Source organism: Castor canadensis, chromosome 6, assembly GCF_047511655.1.
Source record: "Castor canadensis chromosome 6, mCasCan1.hap1v2, whole genome shotgun sequence".
Classification (NCBI taxonomy): domain Eukaryota; kingdom Metazoa; phylum Chordata; class Mammalia; order Rodentia; family Castoridae; genus Castor; species Castor canadensis.
This window is the reverse complement of record NC_133391.1, coordinates 176,686,443-176,706,100: the sequence shown is the minus strand read 5'-3', so window position 1 is coordinate 176,706,100 and position 19,658 is coordinate 176,686,443. Positions and strand designations below refer to the sequence as shown.

Sequence of the window (19,658 nt, the reverse complement as noted above, 5' to 3'; positions counted from 1 at the left end):
GAGTTCCATCTCCAAGACAGAAAAAAAAAAGAAGAAAAGAATCTTCTAAAAACATGTTCACTGTGGCCTTGGCTTCTGGAACTCACATATTTGGAGTCGCAGCTTCACAGTTGAGAGACTGGCGCCCAGCGGAATGTGAGAATTACAGATGCAGGGGCCCTCGGCCTGCTCATGGGAGAAGCGTCAGGAGGAAGGAAATCCAGAAGCCAGGGTGCCCCTTTAAACTGGACCCAGCAGGCAGACGTGGTGTCACCCTGTCCTGTCAGATGCCCGGGGCAGCAATGGAGACGTTAGCCCTGCTTGCCCACCCTCCAAGCTCCTGGAGCTGGGGTCCTCAGCTCCGTGACAAGGCCTGGAGCAGGTGCAGCCTGAGTGGGGGTGGAAGGGGGTTTCTGGACAGGTTCACAACAGGAACATTTGGAACTAGCCACAAAGGTTATAGTCAGACAACCTGAGAAGCTCGAAAATAAGTATGGGTTCAACTAAATGTGGCACAGTCAAACAGGCAGCGGTGCCCTTGCCGGCACCCATGCTGTAGGTGTGAAGACCACGTCCAAGCAGGGCCAGAGCTCAGTCCTTACGGCAGTGGCACCTGCAAAAGCCCAAATGGGACTGGCATGGTGTCCTCAGCAGGCCCTGGTTTGGACCAGTGATAAGTGTGTCCACAAGAACAGAGCACTGGTAGTGACAAGCAGAAGACCTCCTGGATGTGCTGAGCGACAGCATGGGCCCCATACCATGACTCCATTTATAGAACCTCTGTGAACCAGCGCGGTTGCAGACGGCTTCCCGGTGCCAGGGGCTCTGTGAGACCAGCAGCCAAGAAAGGGTGGTATGCAGCCTCCAGGTGATGGAGTGCTTGTATGTGGGAGCTATGAGAGATGTCACCACTACCAACTGGGACCAGGTACAGGGGTCTTCTTTCCTGTCCCTTATGGAATGTGAACCTACAAATACCTCAGAACTGCCAGCTGAGTTTCAAAGTAAATTGCTTTAAAGAGCCACAGAATGGTTCACCCTGGAGTCCTTTGAGTCCCTGGAGAGCAGGCAGCCATGCCTGAGCTGTGTGATGGCAGCAGGCCCAGGTGTTTGCATGGGACATGAAGCCTGGGAGAGGGGATGGGGCTGTGGAGACAGGCAGGAACCTGGCACCAGTTACCAATTAACTGGCTCCTTTAAATAAACGAAGCAATAGCTCTGAGGATGGACTGACTGCCCGTGGCTCCCATGTTCCAGCCTACGTTCCAGAGGACTGTCCAGGGCTGTGTGCAGTGAGGTGTCCACCTTACACCTACACCCAGGGTGACTGCTCAGCATGGCCCAGGCTGTGGGGCCAGGTCCGCTTGTGGACGACAGTGAGGATGAGAGGCCCAAGTGGAACAACAAGTTTCAGTACCTCCTCAGCTGCATTGGGTTTGCCGTGGGGCTGGGGAACATATGGAGATTTCCATACCTGTGCCAGACCTACGGAGGAGGTAAGCCCCGTCCCGGCCTGGGCTGCATCCTTGGTGGGGAGAACTGAACCTGTGTGGCTTGTCGTGTCCATAGCTCATCCCCAGTCCTTAGGTGGGAGCTAACCCTCCCTAGAAATTGTAATTCAACCATTGCCCAAGGAAGAGTCCAGTGCCTCTGAGACCCGTCCAGCCTTCCAGGATCTCCGGGAACTTCCATACTGGGGTCAGGGCACAACGTCCCCACTCCAGTCCTGAGTGTAGCTCTTTTAAGAAACCAGTGTCCAGCTGGACTTGGGGCTGATTTCCTCCAGGCTCTGTGCACATCCTGGAGTTTGTCAACATGCCACCCCCACGGCAGCTTCCCAAGAGCCCAGGGGCAGTGCAGGACATCCAGGACTTTGGTGGTAGTTTTGTTTATTTGTTTGTTTGTTTTTCGGTGATGGGGATTGAACTCAGGGTCTGGTGCTTTCTAGGCAAGCTCTCTACTATTGAACTAAAGCCCTAGCCCTTTTATTTTTTGTTTGATATAGGATCTCATTAACTTTGCCCAGGCTGGCCTTAAACTCATGGTCCGCCTACCTCTGCCTCCCAAGTAGCTAAGATTATAGGCATGAGCCACCATGCCCAGCTTGTTGGCATTGTTTTATTGGTCATTAACTCCCCGTCCACAAAGGCCCAGTAATGAAAGGACTGAGCACCCCCACCAGCAAAGCCACTCCTTGCTCTAGGCACCTGCTTCTCTTTATGTGGCCACAAACACACAGCAATCACATTGCTGTATCCAGGGAGGGGACGGACAGGTGCTGCTGCACTTGGGAGCTGATGTGGACAACCCCCAATGTTGTCCCCAGGTGCCATGGGAGAGTTGTACCTTTCTGGGGCCATGCTAAGATGCCAGATCAACCTGTCCCCAGATGACTCAGCTCCTATAAGACCCATGGTCCCCCAGGGCCACAGAACTGTCTTACTGCTCCGTCAGTTGGAATCATGGGAGTGTGTCTTCAAGGGGCCACGGTGGCCTCCACCTGGGAGACAGGCAGGGATGAGAACCTGTGGGCTCAGTTTGTCTGACTGGGGAGTATAACCCCTCCAAAGGCAAATCAGTCACCCTAGTGGCCATGAGGTAGACAGAGACCTTCATGGGTGGCAGAAAAAGAGCAGCTAATACCACTTCCCTTGTAATAAGGAACAACTGCTTTTCTGATTTAAGAAATCACGCGTAGAGCATTTGCAAACGCAGAAAGAGGGAGAGGGATTGCGTGGTTGCCACCCAGGGTGTGGGGTCCGGATGGGGTTGGGGTAGGAGGACACCCTGGCCTCTGATCTCCTCCCCACCAGGGAGGCCCTTGAGGGCATTTCGGAAAGCACCCAAGGCATGGAGTGTGGTGGTCATGTCTGTAATCCCATCATGAGTTCAAGGCCAGCCTGAGCTATACAAGACCCTGAAGAGAGAGGGAGGAAGGGAGAGGGAGGGAGAGAGAGAGAGAGAGAGAGAGAGAGAGAGAGAGAGAGAGAGAGAGAGAGAGAGAGAAGAGAGAAAAAAGGAAGAAGGGAAGGAGGGAGGGAGGGAGGAAGAGGGAGAAAAAGGAAGGAAGGAAGGAAGAAGAAAAGAATGAAAGAAAGAAAGAAAAGAAAGAGAAAGATCTGAAGCCCTAAAGTCCAAGTTAGACGTCCTGCGTCTCCCCTGGGCTTCTGCTGCCCCTGCTGTCTGTGTGGCCTTGCCCAGGAGCATGGCCACTCAAAATGTCAGGTGCACTACCAAGATGTCTGTCCATATTTCAATAACCACAGCAGAGGCCCTGACTGCTCAGGTCTGCCAAGTGCAGTCCGTGGCTGTCCACTGACCCCTTGTCCTTCCAGGGGCCTTCCTCATCCCCTACCTCATTGCCCTGGTCTTCGAGGGGATTCCACTATTCCACCTGGAGCTCGCCGTCGGCCAGCGCCTGCGGAGGGGCAGCATTGGGGTGTGGAAGACCATCTCCCCTTACCTCGGTGGAGTAGGTGTGCACACCCGACAAACTGCTCCAGGGCGGGTCGTCCTGGGTGGGCGGGGGCGCAGAAGCGTGCCTGTGAAGGCCACTCTGGAAGGACACGGAAGCTGCCATTTCAGTCGGCCTGTGTGTGGAGGATTTTATTTTATTTATTGTTTTATTCTATTCTCACTGGCTCTGGGCACGCCACCCATATCCACAGGCCTAGGCTGCTTCACAATATCCTTCCTGGTCAGCCTGTACTACAACACCGTCCTCACGTGGGTTCTGTGGTTCTTCCTCAACTCCTTCCAGCATCCACTGCCCTGGAGCACCTGCCCGATGAACCTCAACAGGACAGGTGAGGGCTGTGCGGATCTTGGTGACCCTGGTGCCCAGATGCTAGGACAAATGCTGATGAGCGCTGGGTGTCCTCCACAGTCTCCCTGGGAAGCACATCTGAAATCCAGCCCTTTACCTTCTTTGTTGATCTCTGGTTATCTGCTGGGCGCAGGGGCTACCAGGACCCCCAGTCCATTCATTAGAAGGCACTTAGCTTCTCGCAGATGCTTCTCCATCCCAGCCTCAGGCAAAGAGAAGCAAAAAGGGGCTCCTGGGCCCTAAAGGGAAGCAGTGTGGATGTCCTGAGCAGTGGCTCGGGAGCAGCTCAAGTGCAAGGCCAGCTGCAGTGGAGCCCGTGGTTCTCGGGCAGTGCTTGGGGCAGCGGGCCAGATAGCCCCAGCCTGAGGCCAGACCATGATAGTCCTCCTGGCTCCAGGGTTCGTGCAAGAGTGCCAGGGCAGCAGCACCGTGAACTACTTCTGGTACCGGAAGACGCTAAACATCACGGCTGACATCAGTGACAGTGGTAATATCCAGTGGTGGCTGCTCCTCTGCCTGGCCACCTGTTGGGCGGTTGTGTACCTGTGCGTCATCAGAGGCATTGAGAGCACAGGCAAGGTGAGCCGCAGGACCAGGACCCCTCCCCGTCCTCGGCTCTGAGGACTCTCCCCACACTGCCTCTGAGCTCTGGTGTAAGGGACCTGCTTTCATGAGGTCGCTGTGTCTTCCTGGAGAATGCTTCCTTTACCTGGTGACACTCAACTCTGGACCTGACCGCTGACCGCCAACCCAGCTTTCCTGTAACGCATTAGCATAGCATGCCTACCCTTCTCTCTGTCTTCAGATTGAAAGTGGGTCTTTTTCACCCAATCTCTGCCTCTTTCTTGGGCGTTTAGACCATTTACATTTCATGTGATTACCAGCATGGTTGGGTTTTGTTCTATCATTAGTTTGCTTTCTGTTTGTCCATCTGTTCCTTGTTCCCATTTCTCTCTTTTTCTGAGTATATTTTGTGATTCCTTGCCGTCCCCTTTGTTGGCATGGGAGCTCTGTGTGCTGGTGTGGGGCTCTGTGGGGTCATGGTGTGCACTGCTCACTTGCCTGTCTTCAAGTGATAGCTGAGCTTTTTGTGGATTTTAAGACGCTCATTATATTTTGCATTCACCTACAAATAATTTGCCAGTGTACACCCAGTGAGCAGAACCTGCCCACACCCAGCTGATGACTACCCTGCCCTGGAGGAAAGGGGTGTGGGCAGGTGCAGCCCAGGACCCTGCCCTGCGGCCAGCTGGGGGTGTCAGGGTGAAGAGAGTGGGAGAAAGAGGGTGCTGGCCACACAGCAAGGGTAAGAGAGCCCGGAGTGTGAACAGAAGCGAGTCTGGAGGTGGGGAAAGGACACAAGGTGAGAAATGAGGGTGCCCAGGAGAGATGGGCATGGAGGCCAGAGCCACTCGGGAGGGGGAGACTGCAGAAAGGGAAGCTAGAGTAGAGTGCAGGAAGGGGGAGAGGGAGGTTCAGAAAGAGGAGGACAGGGAGGGGAAGAGGAAGCTGTAGGGTTAGGGGAAGCCTGGAATAGAGGCTGCAGAAGGGGAGAAGGAGGAGGTGCACAGCCCAGGGCTCAGGCCCTCTCCTAGACAGAGGCTTGCCTCTCCGGAGGTCAATGCCTACCTTGGCTGACCCCACAGGGGCACAAATGTGAAAACAAAGTCAGGTGTGATGTTCCTGATGAGTCCAAACCAGGACCCTGACCCCAGCTTGACCCCAGCCTGCACCCCACCGCTAAAGTGCCTACAGTCCTGTCCACCTGCTTCTCCAAAGGCTTTTCTGATGACATCTGTAGTATTCCAAGCCTAACGCCCAAGTGTCCTTCCAGGTGATCTACTTCACAGCTTTGTTCCCTTACCTGGTCCTGACCATCTTCCTCATCCGAGGCCTGACCTTGCCAGGGGCAGCAGATGGCTTGGTCTACCTGTTCACTCCCAATGTAAGTGGGCCGGAGGGAACACAGCCAGGACAATGGCCCAGTGGCTCATCCCCTCCCTGGTGGTGGGAGCAGCCAGGAGGCAGGCGACAGGAAGTTGGGCTGTCCAGTGGTCAGAGTAAGCTCAGTCAGGATTGTACAGGTGAGGTGGGAGGGGTGTAGGGTCTTAGGAGGGGTTTGGAGCAAGAGGCAGCCTGCAGAGGACTTTGGCTTGGGACATGTGGGCTTTAGCAACTTTGGATGTCTGAGTGGAGATCAACATGAGGGAGGTTAGGGGAGCGGCACCTGACACAGGGGAGAGGCTGGCTGGTGACCCAAGTGTCTTATGCCTTGAGTAGGTGCTGGACTCCAGCCCTGGCTCCTGTAACAGGGAGCCACAGGACCAAGAGGGCTTGAGACCCTTTCTAGACCACCCCATACTGTCCAGGATCCTGGCGGCTGCACAGCATGCCCTCCCTAAGTGTTAGGGTATCACCCAGACACAGTGCGTATGCCCAAGGAACCAGCAGAAGCCAGAGGAGGTGTGCGAGTCTGCCCAGGACCCTGGCAGCTATCATACTAACAGTGTGCACAGATGGTCCCTACCCTAGATCCCCCCCGATGGCCTGAACCACCAGGCCTGGGATGGTTGAGTAAATAGTGCCAAAGCCCTGTGCGTGCATGCTCTCACGTGGACCCAGCGGAACCACAGGTTTGTCAGCCTCATCAAAGGATAGATGGCACTGCCCCTCTAGGCCCACTCCCTCCTGAAGTGCTAGCTAGCAAGGTTCTAGAACAGTTGAAGTGGCCGGGGGTGTGACTTGCTGCTGTGTGACAAGGCCTCCCTCATTCCAGATGCACATTCTTCAAGATCCCCGGGTGTGGCTGGATGCAGCCACCCAGATTTTCTTCTCTCTGTCCCTGGCCTTTGGCGGACACATTGCTTTTGCAAGTTACAACCCGCCCAGGTAGGCAGCCGGCTCCAGGTGTGGACTCCTTTACAGCCGTGGTGCTGAGCCAGTGAACCTGAGGGAGACACAGCAAGCACGTCTTTATCTTGGGACTAATACCCTGTGGGACGAGGACAACCTTGTGTGAACCTGGGGTGGGAGCCTTGTGCCGGGCCACGACCCCCACAGATCTCCTTGAGTCATCCCTGGAACTGACAGGTTAGGCCTCCATGCAGCTTTTAGCACCTCCCAGGGGACTCATCACTCATCATACCAGGAGCAAAGCTCCAGCCATGTCAGTCTGAAAAGGCAACCCGAGATGCTCCAGAGGGCAGTGGTGTCGGTTTGGAAATAGGAGAGCCTGAGAGTCCACGTGCCATGGTAAATGATGGGGTATTCAAAGACAGTGAGGCAAGGGGAAGTTATTAAGGCAAAAAATGAAGAGGATTACACAAGGTATTTTGACAATTACCTTTGGCCACAGTGACTAATAACCAGGGTGGCGACAGTTTGAGGTTGACCAGACAGTTGTTTGGCAGATGTCCTTGTAGAAGTGCTTCTCGTGTGAGGTTTTGGTGGCCTCCATGCAAAGTTGTGGTCAGCACACCCGCTGTGATAGTTAACACCAGGCAACCGCATGTGAATTCCCCTTGTTCACAGCCTCCTGGTGTTGGTTTTTGTTGCAGCTGACACAAGTGATTCATTTTGATTCAGACAGCGTCACAGTTCCTTCAGACTGAGCCAAAATGTGTCTGATGCAAGGGCCATAAAAGCCTAAGTACAGTGTGTTGACCTTGGTCACCTTGGTGCAGAAGTGTAGAGGCTGCTTCTTGAGGTCTGCTTGTGCACACAGCACTTCAGAGGGCCAAGGCGAGGCCACATGTGATGGACTTCAAACAAACTTCCTGTAATCAGCAGCCTTTCTGCCCACTCAGGGCTGGGTGGATGAGGTGGGGGCTGAGGCCTCTGGGTGGCTGTGCTCTCCAGCCATCTTTAAGACTTACAAGCCGGGACCCTAGGTGGCTCTGAGTACCTGTGTTTGACACACTGAACTCACTCAGAGTGCACTTGTGTGTACATCTTCTTAGAGACAGACTCCCAAGGATGCCTTGGGAGGGGTCCGGGCCTTCCACTAACTCCAGCCCTGGACTCCCTACTGTCCTGAGGCATCTTGTGTTTCAGACCCTCAGTGGCCTTGAACTGGGTTGGGTGCAGAGGGCACAAGGAGGAGCTAAGTCCCTGAGAGCACAGGAATAGCTATGAGGCTCTGGGTTCAGAGTGGGCATCATGGGATGGGGAGGGACTGAGAAGGGAAACCCATTTCCTCCTGAGCTAAGCTCAGTTGTGAACCACAAAGCCTGTGATGGGCCTGTGCTTATTTCTAGAAACAACTGTGAGAAGGACGCTGTGATCATCAGCCTGGTCAACAGCATGACCTCCCTATATGCGTCCATCACCATCTTCTCCATCATGGGGTTCAAGGCAAACAATGACTATGGGCAGTGCCTGGACAGGTGAGCACAGGTGTCATCCGAGCTTCACAGATCATGGCCCACAGGTGCACGCCAACTGGCACCCACACATGCAAAAAGAGTAGGTACCTGTCCTACCTCCTCAGGGGAATGGGTTGAACTGTGTCCCCAAAAAGTTCCTGTCTAGGGCTGGTGGAGTGGCTCAAGTGGTAGCATGCCTGCCTAACAAGCATGAAGCCCTGAGTTCAAATCCCAGTACCACCACCAAAAAAAAAAAAAGTTCCCATTTGCTGGAAACCTCAAAATGTGACCTGATTGGAAAAGGGTCTTTGCAGATGGAACTAAGGTAAAAACTGAGCTGAGGTCATCTGGGAGTAGGGCAGTCCTAAATCCAATGGCAGGTGTCCTTAGAAGAGACAGTGAAAAACACAGAAGAGACAGAGACTATGATGTGGCCATGAGCTGAGGAACATTTACTAGCTGATGCTTAAGAGGCAGGAAGACTCCTTGAACATGGGTCATTCTGCCCCCAGTGGGGACACTGGAAAGGTCTGGAGACAGTTTTGGTTGGCACACTGGCTGGGAAGGAGGGAGAGCGCTCCGGGCATCCAGTGGGTGGAGGCCAGGGATGCTGCTTTATGTGCGGTGCCCAGGCCAACCCACCCAGGCATCCATAGCACTGAGGGGGATGACTTGCTCTAACCCCATCTGCACAGAGGGGGATGCAGAAGACAGAGCTGCCACACCAGCTGAGCCTGAACCCCAAGCTCCAAAAGCTGCAAGCAGTTTGTGCAGCTTGTGGAAAGTTCCAGAGAGGGCACAGTGCCCAGACCCCCGCAAACAGCATGACTCCTGAAGGGCAGAGGACTGTTCCCTGCCTCTGTGACTGTGGGAAACATCAAGACTGAATCCAGCTAGTGCAATCTTTGCTTTCTCCATGACATAATTAAAAAGAACATCAGATGCCTGGTTGTGTTCTACCAGGGCCTTGGCTCTACCAAAGTCAGCCAGAGACTGCCACACTGGACTACAACCCAGCAGACTCTCACTAGTCACAGCGCTGTGCCCTGAAAAATCTTGCAAAGTGAATCTTGCAAACTCTGAGTCAGGGAATGCTGGGCTGCTGCTCTGGGGACATTCATGATCAGGTTCTTGCAAGCTTCTGCCACATCTTCATCACCTGCTTCTTGTGTCTCTGTTTAAGGACCCCTTACTTAACATGCAGTACTGGTGCATTGGAGCTGGACTCCAGTACCTGGAGAAGCTCAGTGACATTTGCATCTTGTCCATGAAGCTGATGACAGTTGTCTTGTGCCCAGCACACAAGGCAGCAGTTCTGCACTGGGGTTTGAACTCAGGCCCTGCTTGCTGAACTCAGGCCCGGCTTGCTAGGCACCTTCTGTACCGGGGCCTCTTTTGCTTTCGTTACTTTTCAGAAAGGGTCTTGTGTTTTTTCTGGGAGCTGACTTTGGAGCTTCCTACTTACAGCCTCCCATGTACCTGGAATGACAGGTCTGTGCCACCATACCTGACTTGTTTAGGACCATTTGAAACAGCAAGATCACCAGCAAAAACGTGAAAAACATGGCATTCAATAGGCCATTGAAAGGACATGTGTTTGCAGAATGGACTGAAACAAGGAGGTTGAGCATGGCTCACTCCACCTTGGTGGAGCCTGCATGTCAGTGACTCAAAATGTTGTCACTCTTTGAATGTCTGAATATAGCCACAAAAGTGCACAATGCGTGGCCTGGGGAGTGGCCCAGCGGCAGAGGCTTCCTATCATTCGTGAGGCTCTGGGTTTCATCCCCAGCACTGGTGTGCGTGGGGGAGGAGCATGGGGATTGCTTTGGGATACCCAGTGAACTTCGGTGAGAAGGTGGACAGTGAGATCAGGCTGCACAGTGGATGGCCACTTGGTGGAACAGCCAAGCTGACCCTGAGGTGCACATAAGCACCTCTCTGGGGAGCAGAGTCACCCCGAAAAGATGTTTGCCACGGAGATGTGTGTGACCCTTGAGGGCCAGTCCATGGTGTTGTGTTTGAACCTCCAGTTCTGAAGCCATAGGACCCTTCTAAGGGAGCGGAAGTGGGCATGGAAGCCCCCCACCCCAGCAAACCTTGAGAAGCTGATGCCCTTGCCTGAAGCTGCCCTGTCCTGAGGCAGGAAGCAGCCTCTCCTCATTTGCACCCACAGAAAACAGCCGCCTCCATGTGTGTGGCATGGACAAGTGTCTACCAAGTGCTGGCCTGACACAGGTGTCCAGGGGACCCCAAAGGGAACCAGGAGGGACTGAGCCTCACTGGGGATGCTGCATTCACTCCTGTCTTTCCCTGAACCTTTGCTGGTCGATGCCAGCACCCACATCACACCCACCAGCCTCTCTCCATCCCCACAGCAACATCCTCAGCCTCATCAATGGGTTCGACCTCCCCGAGGAGAGCATCCCCAGGGACAACTACTCAGCTGTCCTCATGCTCCTGAATGTCACCCAGCCGGAAAGGGTGGCCCAGCTGTCTCTGAAGGCTTGCCAGCTGCAAGACTTTCTGGATAAGGTACCTCAGACCAGGTGGGCCATGTACAGGACCGTGGAGGACCCCTTACTTCACTGCACATGACTGAGACCCTTTCCCACACATCTAGGCCCAGCCAGGCCTAGGGGCCATGAACCCCAGTCAAGGTTGATCCAAGGGAGCAGGCATTGCTGTGCATAGAGCCCAGGAGGGAACATTCACAGCTTGGGTCTCAGAGGCCAGTGGATGGCCGGGATCCAGGAACGCTAGGCTGGGAACGGCAGTCGGGAGGAGGCAGTCAGGTTCTGGGGGAGTGACTCATGGTGCCTGCCCTGCTCACCTGGATGCTGTCCCTTAGTCAAGGAGAAAAGTTCCCTTTCCTTCAGAGGAGCACCTGTGGCTTGTATTCCCAGAAGGGCAAGGGTCATGTCTCAGTTCCTGACGTCAAGAGAAATGTGTGTATACCTGTGTCATGGGCAGGTGTGCATGCTTGTCGTGGGTGGGTGCACACATGTATTGCAGGAGAGGTGCATGTGTGTCGATGGTGGGCGCCATGCGTGTCACGGGTGGGTGTGTTCATGTGTGCAGACATGCACATGTGTTACAGGCAAGTGTGTGCCTGTGTTGCAGATGTCACGTGGCACGGTGGGTGTACACATGTGCAGGCATGCACGTGTGTTGCAGGCAGATGTGCACACCCGTGTCCCACAGCACAGCCCTGTATTACAGAGTGCCTCAGGCCCAGGCCTGGCCTTCATCGTCTTCACAGAAGCCGTCCTGCACATGCCCGGGGCTCCGGGGTGGGCTGTGCTCTTCTTTGGGATGCTGTTCACCTTGGGCCTGTCCTCCATGTTTGGGAACATGGAGGCAGTCATCACACCACTCCTGGACATGAAGCTCTTGCCCAGAGGCACACCGAAGGAGGCCCTGACTGGTGAGTGGCTAGCTCGGACAGTTGGAAGGTTTGTCCTCCTGGTCTAGCCTCCCAGCCTGCTGTCTAAATGGCCCCTCCGAGCTCTAGGGATTGTGCCTGAGTCCCATGGGAAGCTGGGTCAGGCTGCCGCTCTCAGGGTCGGAAGTCCCAGTGGCAACGTGGGAGCCCTGGGGCAAGGGAAGCCTCCCCTCCCCCATGCCCATTGAGGCCAAAACCCCATTCTGAGCAGGTCCTTCCTTGGACACCTCATAGGGAGAGATGGAGGAGAAAGGAGCTAGGGGCTGGAAGGCAGGGAGACCTGAGCAGTGTCCTGCAGAAGCTGGGAGCCCCTTCCCCTGGATGCCCCATTCACCCCCCCCTGCTGTCCCAGGGATGGCCTGCCTAGTCTGCTTCCTCTCGTCCACCTACTTCACACTGCAGTCTGGAAGCTACTGGCTGGAGATCTTTGACAATTTTGCAGCTTCTCTGAACCTGCTGATCTTTGCCTTCTTTGAGGTGGTTGGGGTCATCTACGTCTACGGAATAAAAAGGTGAGCTGTCTTCCCCATGGAGGGGTCCTCTGGGGCCCCACCAGCGCAGAATAGGGATAGGGATGGGACTGGTGGTGCAGATCCCAGCTGCTCAGACCCCAGGAGCACTCTGATGAGGCTCCCCAGGGTCCAGGCTGAGGCTGGCTTCCCACTGCTCCTGGCCTTGAGGATGGACCACCCATGGGCCTCGCCATGAGCTGGTGTCTCACGCAGGTTCTGTGACGACATTGAGTGGATGACAGGGCGACGGCCCAACCTCTACTGGCGGCTGACATGGCGGGTAGTGAGTCCCCTGCTGCTCCTCAGCATCTTCCTGTCCTACATCGCCCTCCTGGCCCAGAGGCCGCCCAGCTACAAGGCCTGGAATCCCCAATATGTAGGTTCTTTGTATGGGAGTGTGGGATCCCTGGGCCCCTGCGCTCTGCTTACCCTCAGAGAGACACTTGGGGCTCAGATGACCCACACATGGACTTTCATGCCTTACACAGCAGCGTGCCTTGGCCAGCTGGGGATGTAAACAGATGGCTCTTCTGAAGTTTGAGGCCACTGGCACGCCAGTGTCCCTAGTGGGATCAGAGCCAACTCTGTAACCCCAGGCAACCTGGAGCAGTGGCCTCAGTGAGTGGACTGTGGAGTGAGCCCAGCGGTGTCCAGACTCTGGGGCCCTCACATGTCCCACAAACCCCCCACTTAGGGATATGGACTTCATCCCATCCTTCTTGTGTGCTGGGGTGAGGTGAGGGGGCAACAAGCAGCCCCCAATCCTCATTCTGTGACTGTGGCAGACAAGTGGCGTGAAGATGGGTCTCCTGCCAGCAGTGTGGCCCCAGGCTTTCTGCACAGCTCCAGACCCTCCCGCCGTCGGGCTGTGCTCTCAATGGCGCTGGTCCCTTCCAGCCCCATCTGCTCCAAATGCACAGCTCAAAACTTCATCTTCAAGGGTGCAACTCCTCTCCAATTCTGGCCTAGAAACAGAGCCCTGGCAGGACAGAAGGGATGGGGGAAGAGGATAATTTCCCTCTGGAGAGTTTCGTGGGCACTGTCCCTGTTAGAGCCACATGCTCCTTACCCAGCCGGCCTCTCAGGAGGCCCTTGAAGTGGGAAAGTGGTGTGATCATGTCAGAGAGGAGAAATCTGAGGACCCAGAGTGGGTCCCACGGGAGGCCCTGGACACACCTCTTCCACTTTCATCTACCTTGGAACCTGTGTGCTCTCGCTCCTGTCTCAGGAAGAGGGGGAGGTGTAGCTGCCACTCAGCTCAAGTTTGCAGTGGGCGAGGGTCAGCCTACCTCCACTTAGGCTGGAGGGACGTGACCACGGCCCAGGGCACCCATCTGAGTGTGCTCTCCTCCCTCCAGGAGCAGTTCCCCTTGCGGGAAGAGAAGTTCTACCCGGCCTGGGTGCAGGTTGTCTGCATTCTTCTGTCCTTTCTGCCCATGCTGTGGATCCCAATGACTGCACTGACTCGGCTGCTGGCCCGGCACAGACAGGGGCAGAGGGATGCACAACCAGATGCTGGTCCAAAGCTGCAGGACCACAGAGGCTGCTGAGGGACCAAGCGGGGGCAGACGGGGTGGGATGGGAGCCCCTGGCCTGTTGCCACTCAGACCCAACCTCATTACACACTGTCCACTGCTGGGACCACATGACTGTTGTTTCTGGGCTCTTTCCAGAGTTCATGCTGTCCTCCAAATGGGCGAGAGATGTCTCCACAAAATTGGGCTCCAGGCAGCCATGCAGTGTCCCATCCTTGAGTTCTGGATGTCCCCCTGATGCCATGTCCCCAAATCAGTTCCCACGGGGCATGGTCTGTTTGGCCATTTGTTAACCTGGGAATCCGTACTGACTGGGGCAGCCTTGAGCAGGCTCAGTCAGCACAGTGGTAGGTGCATCCCAACTGCCATGTAGGGGTCTACAAGCCCTTTACATGTGGGGCCTCCACGACAGCCATTATCGGCACCCACCGCAAGGCTGATCTTCCAGGAGGGGCTGAGCTCAGGAAGGGAAGCCCCCCAGCAAGCAGAGAGTCCCTGTTCTTCATTCAAATCAGCCCAGGTCACCAGATCTGTGGGAACACCTACACATGCAGATACACTGAGGACCAAGGAGTTCTCCCCACCAGTGCCAACAGGAGGTACAGGCTAAGGAAGTCCTGGTGTTATTTCTGACAAATGCCGTGTGTTGCCATTTTTATTTTCCTAGTGTCTAATTTTTGTCTAGAAGTTCCAAAAAGGTTAATCATTCAATGTTTCAGCTCTCTCTGGGGTCAGAAGCAACACTCACTCAATCATCCACTCACTCAATCCTGGTCACTTCCCTTTCCTGCTAGCCCTCTGCAGTCCTTACCCACAGCCAGATGACTCCCCAGTCCTCAACGGCTCAGACACCCAACTGCCCCCTCCCTTCCTCCCTCCCCCCAAAAGCAATGTGGAGCCAGGGTCAGCTCTAAAGTGTGCAGCTTGGACACAGAGGCTCACTTTTGACTTGGGACACAGAGAAGCACAACCATGGCTTCTGGTTGAAAGAACAGCCTGGGGGCGGGGGGAGGGGTCCCTGGTGTTTTGTTAAGTACCAATAAGATGGTGCTGTCCGTGGTGCTGAAACTCCAACCCACGCTGTATCACTAGGGATTAGGGATGTCCAGCCTGCCGGGAGCCACCTTGCCATGTCCAGCTCAGACCCCAGAGTAAACAAAGGCACATGCAGGGCTGCCCACCTGCAGAACAGATGAGTATTAAACACGGAGTTGACTCCAGGGCATACCCACCTGAAGCTCCCTGAGACCACAGATTTTGACACCTTTCCTTACCTCTCATGAGGCGGGAGGGGTGTGAAAATGAACAAAAGGAGGCTACCGTGTGAGGTGAGGCTACTTCAGAGGACAGCCCTACAGCCCTGCCCTGTGCGACCTTCCCTAAAACTTGGGGCATTGTTGCTTACTAGTCAGTCCTCTTTCTGTCATAACCAACACAAAATGAACCCAAACCACATGGCAGTCACTGGATCTGAGAACTGGCTAAGACCAAGGGTGGGTTTCAGGCCCCACCAGATCTAGAAGCCCAGAGGATTCTCTCCCCATTCTGCTCTCGGGCAACTTTCTTAGATGGGGCCTCTTCATGGATTTGCAAGGTCCTTTTGGCTTGTGATTGGGTGAGTTGCTACCTTCTCTAGAGTGTGACATCAGATGCAGGGAAGCTGATGGGGGAGCCCTGGGGAGGGCTCGGAAGTCAGCTGGCTGTGGCCAAGGACTGCAGAGAGCTGGCAGGGAAGGGAAGCAACTAGATTCTCTAGAATCTGACATCAGATGGCAGGGAGGCTGACTTGCTAAGCCTGGAGATGAGAGGGACGGAGGACAGGGGTGCCATACCTGACCTCAGGGGGGTGGGAGTCACAGGAAGATAGGGATGGTTCCCCAAAAAAAGGTGAGGAAGAAGCACTGCTAGTCAAATCCACAGCCACTGTCCAAGGCGCTGTCATCACCAACTGGCAGAAGCCAACACCCAGCCAGACACAGTGGCTCACACTAGTAATCCCCTGTTGAGATCAGGAGGATCTTGGTTAAGGCCAGCTGGGACAAAGAGTTTGCTTTGCCATCATGGAAAAAAAAAAAAAAAGCCAACACGCAAAGGGGTGTGTGGCACACAGGGCCTGTGTATCCCACCATCCACCTTCAGCAAGGACAGTGACTGCTGGCATCAGGGATGTGACAAGCAACCCAACTGCATCCGAGGTTGCATTTCACTCCTATATCATTTTGTGGGTTTTTTTTGACAGCATTGGGGTTTGAACTCGGAGCCTCACAGGCGTGACTCTTACCACTTGAGTCACTCCAGTCCTTTTTTGTGATGAGTTTTTTCGAGATAGGGTCTTGTGACCTATTTGCCCTGGGGCTGGATTTGAACCATGATCCTCCTGATCTCTGCCTCTTGAGTAGCTAGTTCTACAGGCATGAGCCACCAGGATTTGGCTCAACTATATCATTTTAAAAACGCCTAGGGTGCTGAATGGAGCCCCTGTTCCCCAGCCTGTGTGTACAGGACATCACAAAAGTGGTACTGGCTTTGCCTGGAACCTCAGGAGGGGGCACCTTCTGGGAGATGCCCCCAGCAAGCATTTGTCCCCTACCCTGGAGTCTGGTCAGCCACTGCGGGGTGGGTCAGAGCAGACGCAAGGATGCTCATCTCTCCAGAACATTCCATATTGCCCATGAGCTCAGTGCAACTGTAGAAATAACTGGACAGAAGGGAAGATGGCCAGGAGGTGGTCCAACAGGCGGATGACAGACAGATGCACAGATGGCAAAACACGGCAGAGGCACGCCCACCTCCACCACACATGCTGAGGTTCAGGGCCTCGGGAGGTGGGGGGACACCGCCCAAGCACTGTCCAGGGAAGGGGTGGACAAGGCAGAGGCTGCAGAGAGCACAGGTGAATGGACCTCAGCTGCGTGGCCACACCCACCTCAACCTGCCCCTCCCCACCCTTGTGGAAAGCATTTTGTCCCTCAGGCTAGCCGGGCTGGATCTGGGACCCCATAGGAACACCCCCTTCTCATGGGGCAGCTGTGGGGGATTGGAAGCAACATAGCTGCAACAGGCCTGTCAATTCAGAGATGGACATGGCCCTGCCACCCACATGACCTTCTCCTTCCCTCTCCCTCCCCCACCCAGCCACTTCCCTTCAAGCCAGCTCCATCCGTGGACTAAGGCCCTGATTAGTTCTGGGATGTGAACCTCTAATGTCCGGGGTCAAGGGTAACCCTATAACCTAGCCGCTCCTCTGAGCTCCCACAGCTTTAAGAAGGTAGCCTCCTCCATGAAGGGGAGACCTAGGACCCACACAGGAAAGAACCCACTTGCTGTGGCCAGGGAGTGTGAGCCTCCAGTCCAGGCTGAGCTAGGGACACTGACTGTGGATAGTAATCCAAGGACTTGGTGACTCTCAGAGAGAAGAAAGCCAGCCCCACCCAGGCCCTGCCCCATCACAGGCCGCAGCAGGGCAGACCACTGAAGCTATCATCTGATGCCATCAGGGAGGTGTGTCGTTCCTTTCCAGGACTGACACCACGCTCCACATACCTGGGAGTGCCCCACTGGCCTGGGCCCCAATCAAACTGAGTCCAGCCTGAGGGGCTCCACCCTGCCTCTCAGCATGAGGACCCCACCCAGCAGCCTCAGTCCATCTGGGAGCTTAAAGCTTCAGAAGCCCACTGCCCCCCACCTCTGAGTCAGCATCTGCGTCCCAGCGAGTCAGGTGACCGTCCCATAGGAAGGTGAGAGGTCCTGTTGAGGCACACAGTCCCCCCAGGGCAGGCCATGGGTCTCACGTGAGAGCACTGAAACTCAGCTGCTCCTCACAAACACAGTTCTGCAGGCAAAAGTCAGAAACAGGTCTCACTGGCCAGCATCACTCCCAGCAGGCTGGGCAGATTGCTCTTCTGGCCCGCGGAGTCCCCTGGTCCTGGCCCCTTCCTCCCTCTGTCAGGCAGCAGTGGATGGTGGAGTGTTTCTCGCATCCCAGCTCTCTCTTCATCCTCCCTCTTCTATTTTTAGGGACCTTGTGATGACATGGGACCCTCCCAGGTAATTCAAGATAAACTCCCTATCTTAAGGTCAGTGGATTGGCACCTTTCATTACATTTGCCACCTTGACACCCTTTGCCACGTCAGGTAGCATATTCACAGGTCCTGGGGACCGGAATGTGGGCATCTTGTGTGTGTGTGGGGGGGTTATTGTTCTGCACACCACAAGCTTCTGGGGTGATTCTGAACCCCACCGAGGTTTGGGAACCCCTCCAGCTCTAACAGCTTCCCTCCCAGGTGAGCATGCAAGTGGCCAGACAGAGCCAACACCAAGGGTGACGGCACACACAGGAAGGACAGCAATGAGAGCCTGTCAGAAGGAAATGACCCCTTTTGTTGGAGCTCCTGCTGCTTCTTCTATGTCACGCTTTTACCTCGAACCCCTTCCCCTCCTTTCCTACTGTGAATTCCTCTCACCTATGGGGCTCACACGTGAGCAAGCTTAATGAGGCTGAGATCTAGCAGAACACACACACAAAAAATAATACTTTTTCTTCCCTTTTTAAATACTGCTATTTCTGTTTGGCTCTGAGAAGATCGGAGGGCCTCCACAGTGGTTTTAAAAATCAAGAACTCAGCGCTTCTTGAGTTGAGCCCCATGAGAGCACGTCTTTTTAGGGTTTACTGCTCTGGTAGAAATTTAAGTGGTCCTGAGTAAAACTGAAGCAAAAGGCACCTAGTGAAGAGAAACAGGATCCCGGGGCCACTCAGAGATGCTTACTGGGGAATGACACGACCTGTTTTGTTATTGAAACCCCACAAACAGGTCAGGTGGTAGATTCTCTGTCCAGTGCCAACTCATGACCTCTGTTCCCAGGATCCCCACCCTGTTCTGCTCCCATCCCCCGGGTGTCCTCTGCCCTGGGGCTGGGTCAGCTCCAGCAGGCTGGCTGCCAAGACCCCCAAATGCTCATCTCTACACAGAGGCTTCAGGCACCCAGTGTGCATATGACATGTTCTCTGGACTTGGGCCTGCCATAAACACATCACATTAGTCACCCGGATCCCCTGAAGGCCACAGGGTAAACAAGGCCATACCAGCTGCCATAAATCCCTGGCACAAGGCTTACCAGGCTGCATTAGTGCAGGCCAAGGTGCACTTCTTGTGGCTCCATTGGGGACATCCCGGAAGGCTCTGGAATTGCTCACAGCTGTCTGGATGTCACTTAGGCGCCTCTACAGCCAGCTCAGCTGGTCTTGCCTAAGGTTCTTCCGGCTCTGCCTATCCAGCTCCCCTGTGAGCTGGCTTCTGCCCCAGGGAGCTGCCATGTTTGTCTACGGGGCACATGGCACCTCCTCAGCAGTGAACAAAGACAAAGGGGTCCCTGGCTGCTTGCTAGGCCTGGCGAACACCTGCACCCCAGTGGACACGTATGGGGGTGAAAGATCTAAGGACGGCCCTTTCAGCGTAGGGACCCTATAGGCTGAAGAAAGCTAGGATGGAGCCCAGGCCAGAATCTGACCAGCACAGCCCAGGGGCCTCCCTTGGGGCCACCATGGGAGGAAGCCCTCTGCTGTGGTAGGCCCAGCCTTGCTCTCTAGCAACACACAGCCTTCTTGTTCCTTGAGCTGTAAGCCCACAAATTTGACCTCCTGTGGCCCCCTACCCACGTCTAACTCCCATGTTGACCCTGGACAGAGCCAGCTGCTGCCTGATCTCTCTGGGGGGCCAGAGCACAGAAAAGCCAGCAGCCCAGGACCAAACTTACACCTGCAAGGAGGGTCACGGTGGCCCTGCTCACCCCATCAGTGGCACTGACATCACCTGGAACTTCAAGTACCGCGTCTGGCCCAGCCCAGACCTGCTCAACCTGAGGCCTGGGGCACCAACCCTCATGTGACCCAACATCTGGGATGCAGGCCTGAGACACCACCTCATCTCCCAGTTCACCCATCCTCCCCCACAAGCAGCAGCCACTGAGAGCTGGTCACTTACCTCGTCAGGAGAGG

General features: G+C 55.1%; 1 protein-coding gene across 5 annotated transcripts; it reads left to right on the top strand.

Moving 5' to 3' along the window:
* Positions 1-1,191: 1,191 nt before the first annotated feature.
* Positions 1,192-13,767, top strand: Slc6a18 (solute carrier family 6 member 18). Of its 5 annotated transcripts, none has more exons than XM_074077768.1 (12): positions 1,192-1,475; positions 3,315-3,455; positions 3,648-3,785; positions 4,188-4,384; positions 5,640-5,750; positions 6,582-6,694; positions 8,062-8,190; positions 10,548-10,704; positions 11,293-11,596; positions 11,967-12,126; positions 12,340-12,502; positions 13,485-13,767. In XM_074077768.1, the coding sequence occupies exons 1-12, from the start codon at positions 1,316-1,318 to the stop codon at positions 13,674-13,676; spliced, it is 1,965 nt and encodes a 654-aa protein (XP_073933869.1). In that variant the 5' UTR covers positions 1,192-1,315; the 3' UTR covers positions 13,677-13,767. The 5 variants fall into 5 exon arrangements, with proteins under 5 accessions (XP_073933869.1, XP_073933872.1, XP_073933870.1 ...); XM_074077769.1 differs by having other exon boundaries at positions 1,193-1,475; positions 4,203-4,384; XM_074077770.1 differs by having other exon boundaries at positions 1,193-1,475; positions 11,392-11,596.
* Positions 13,768-19,658: the final 5,891 nt, after the last annotated feature.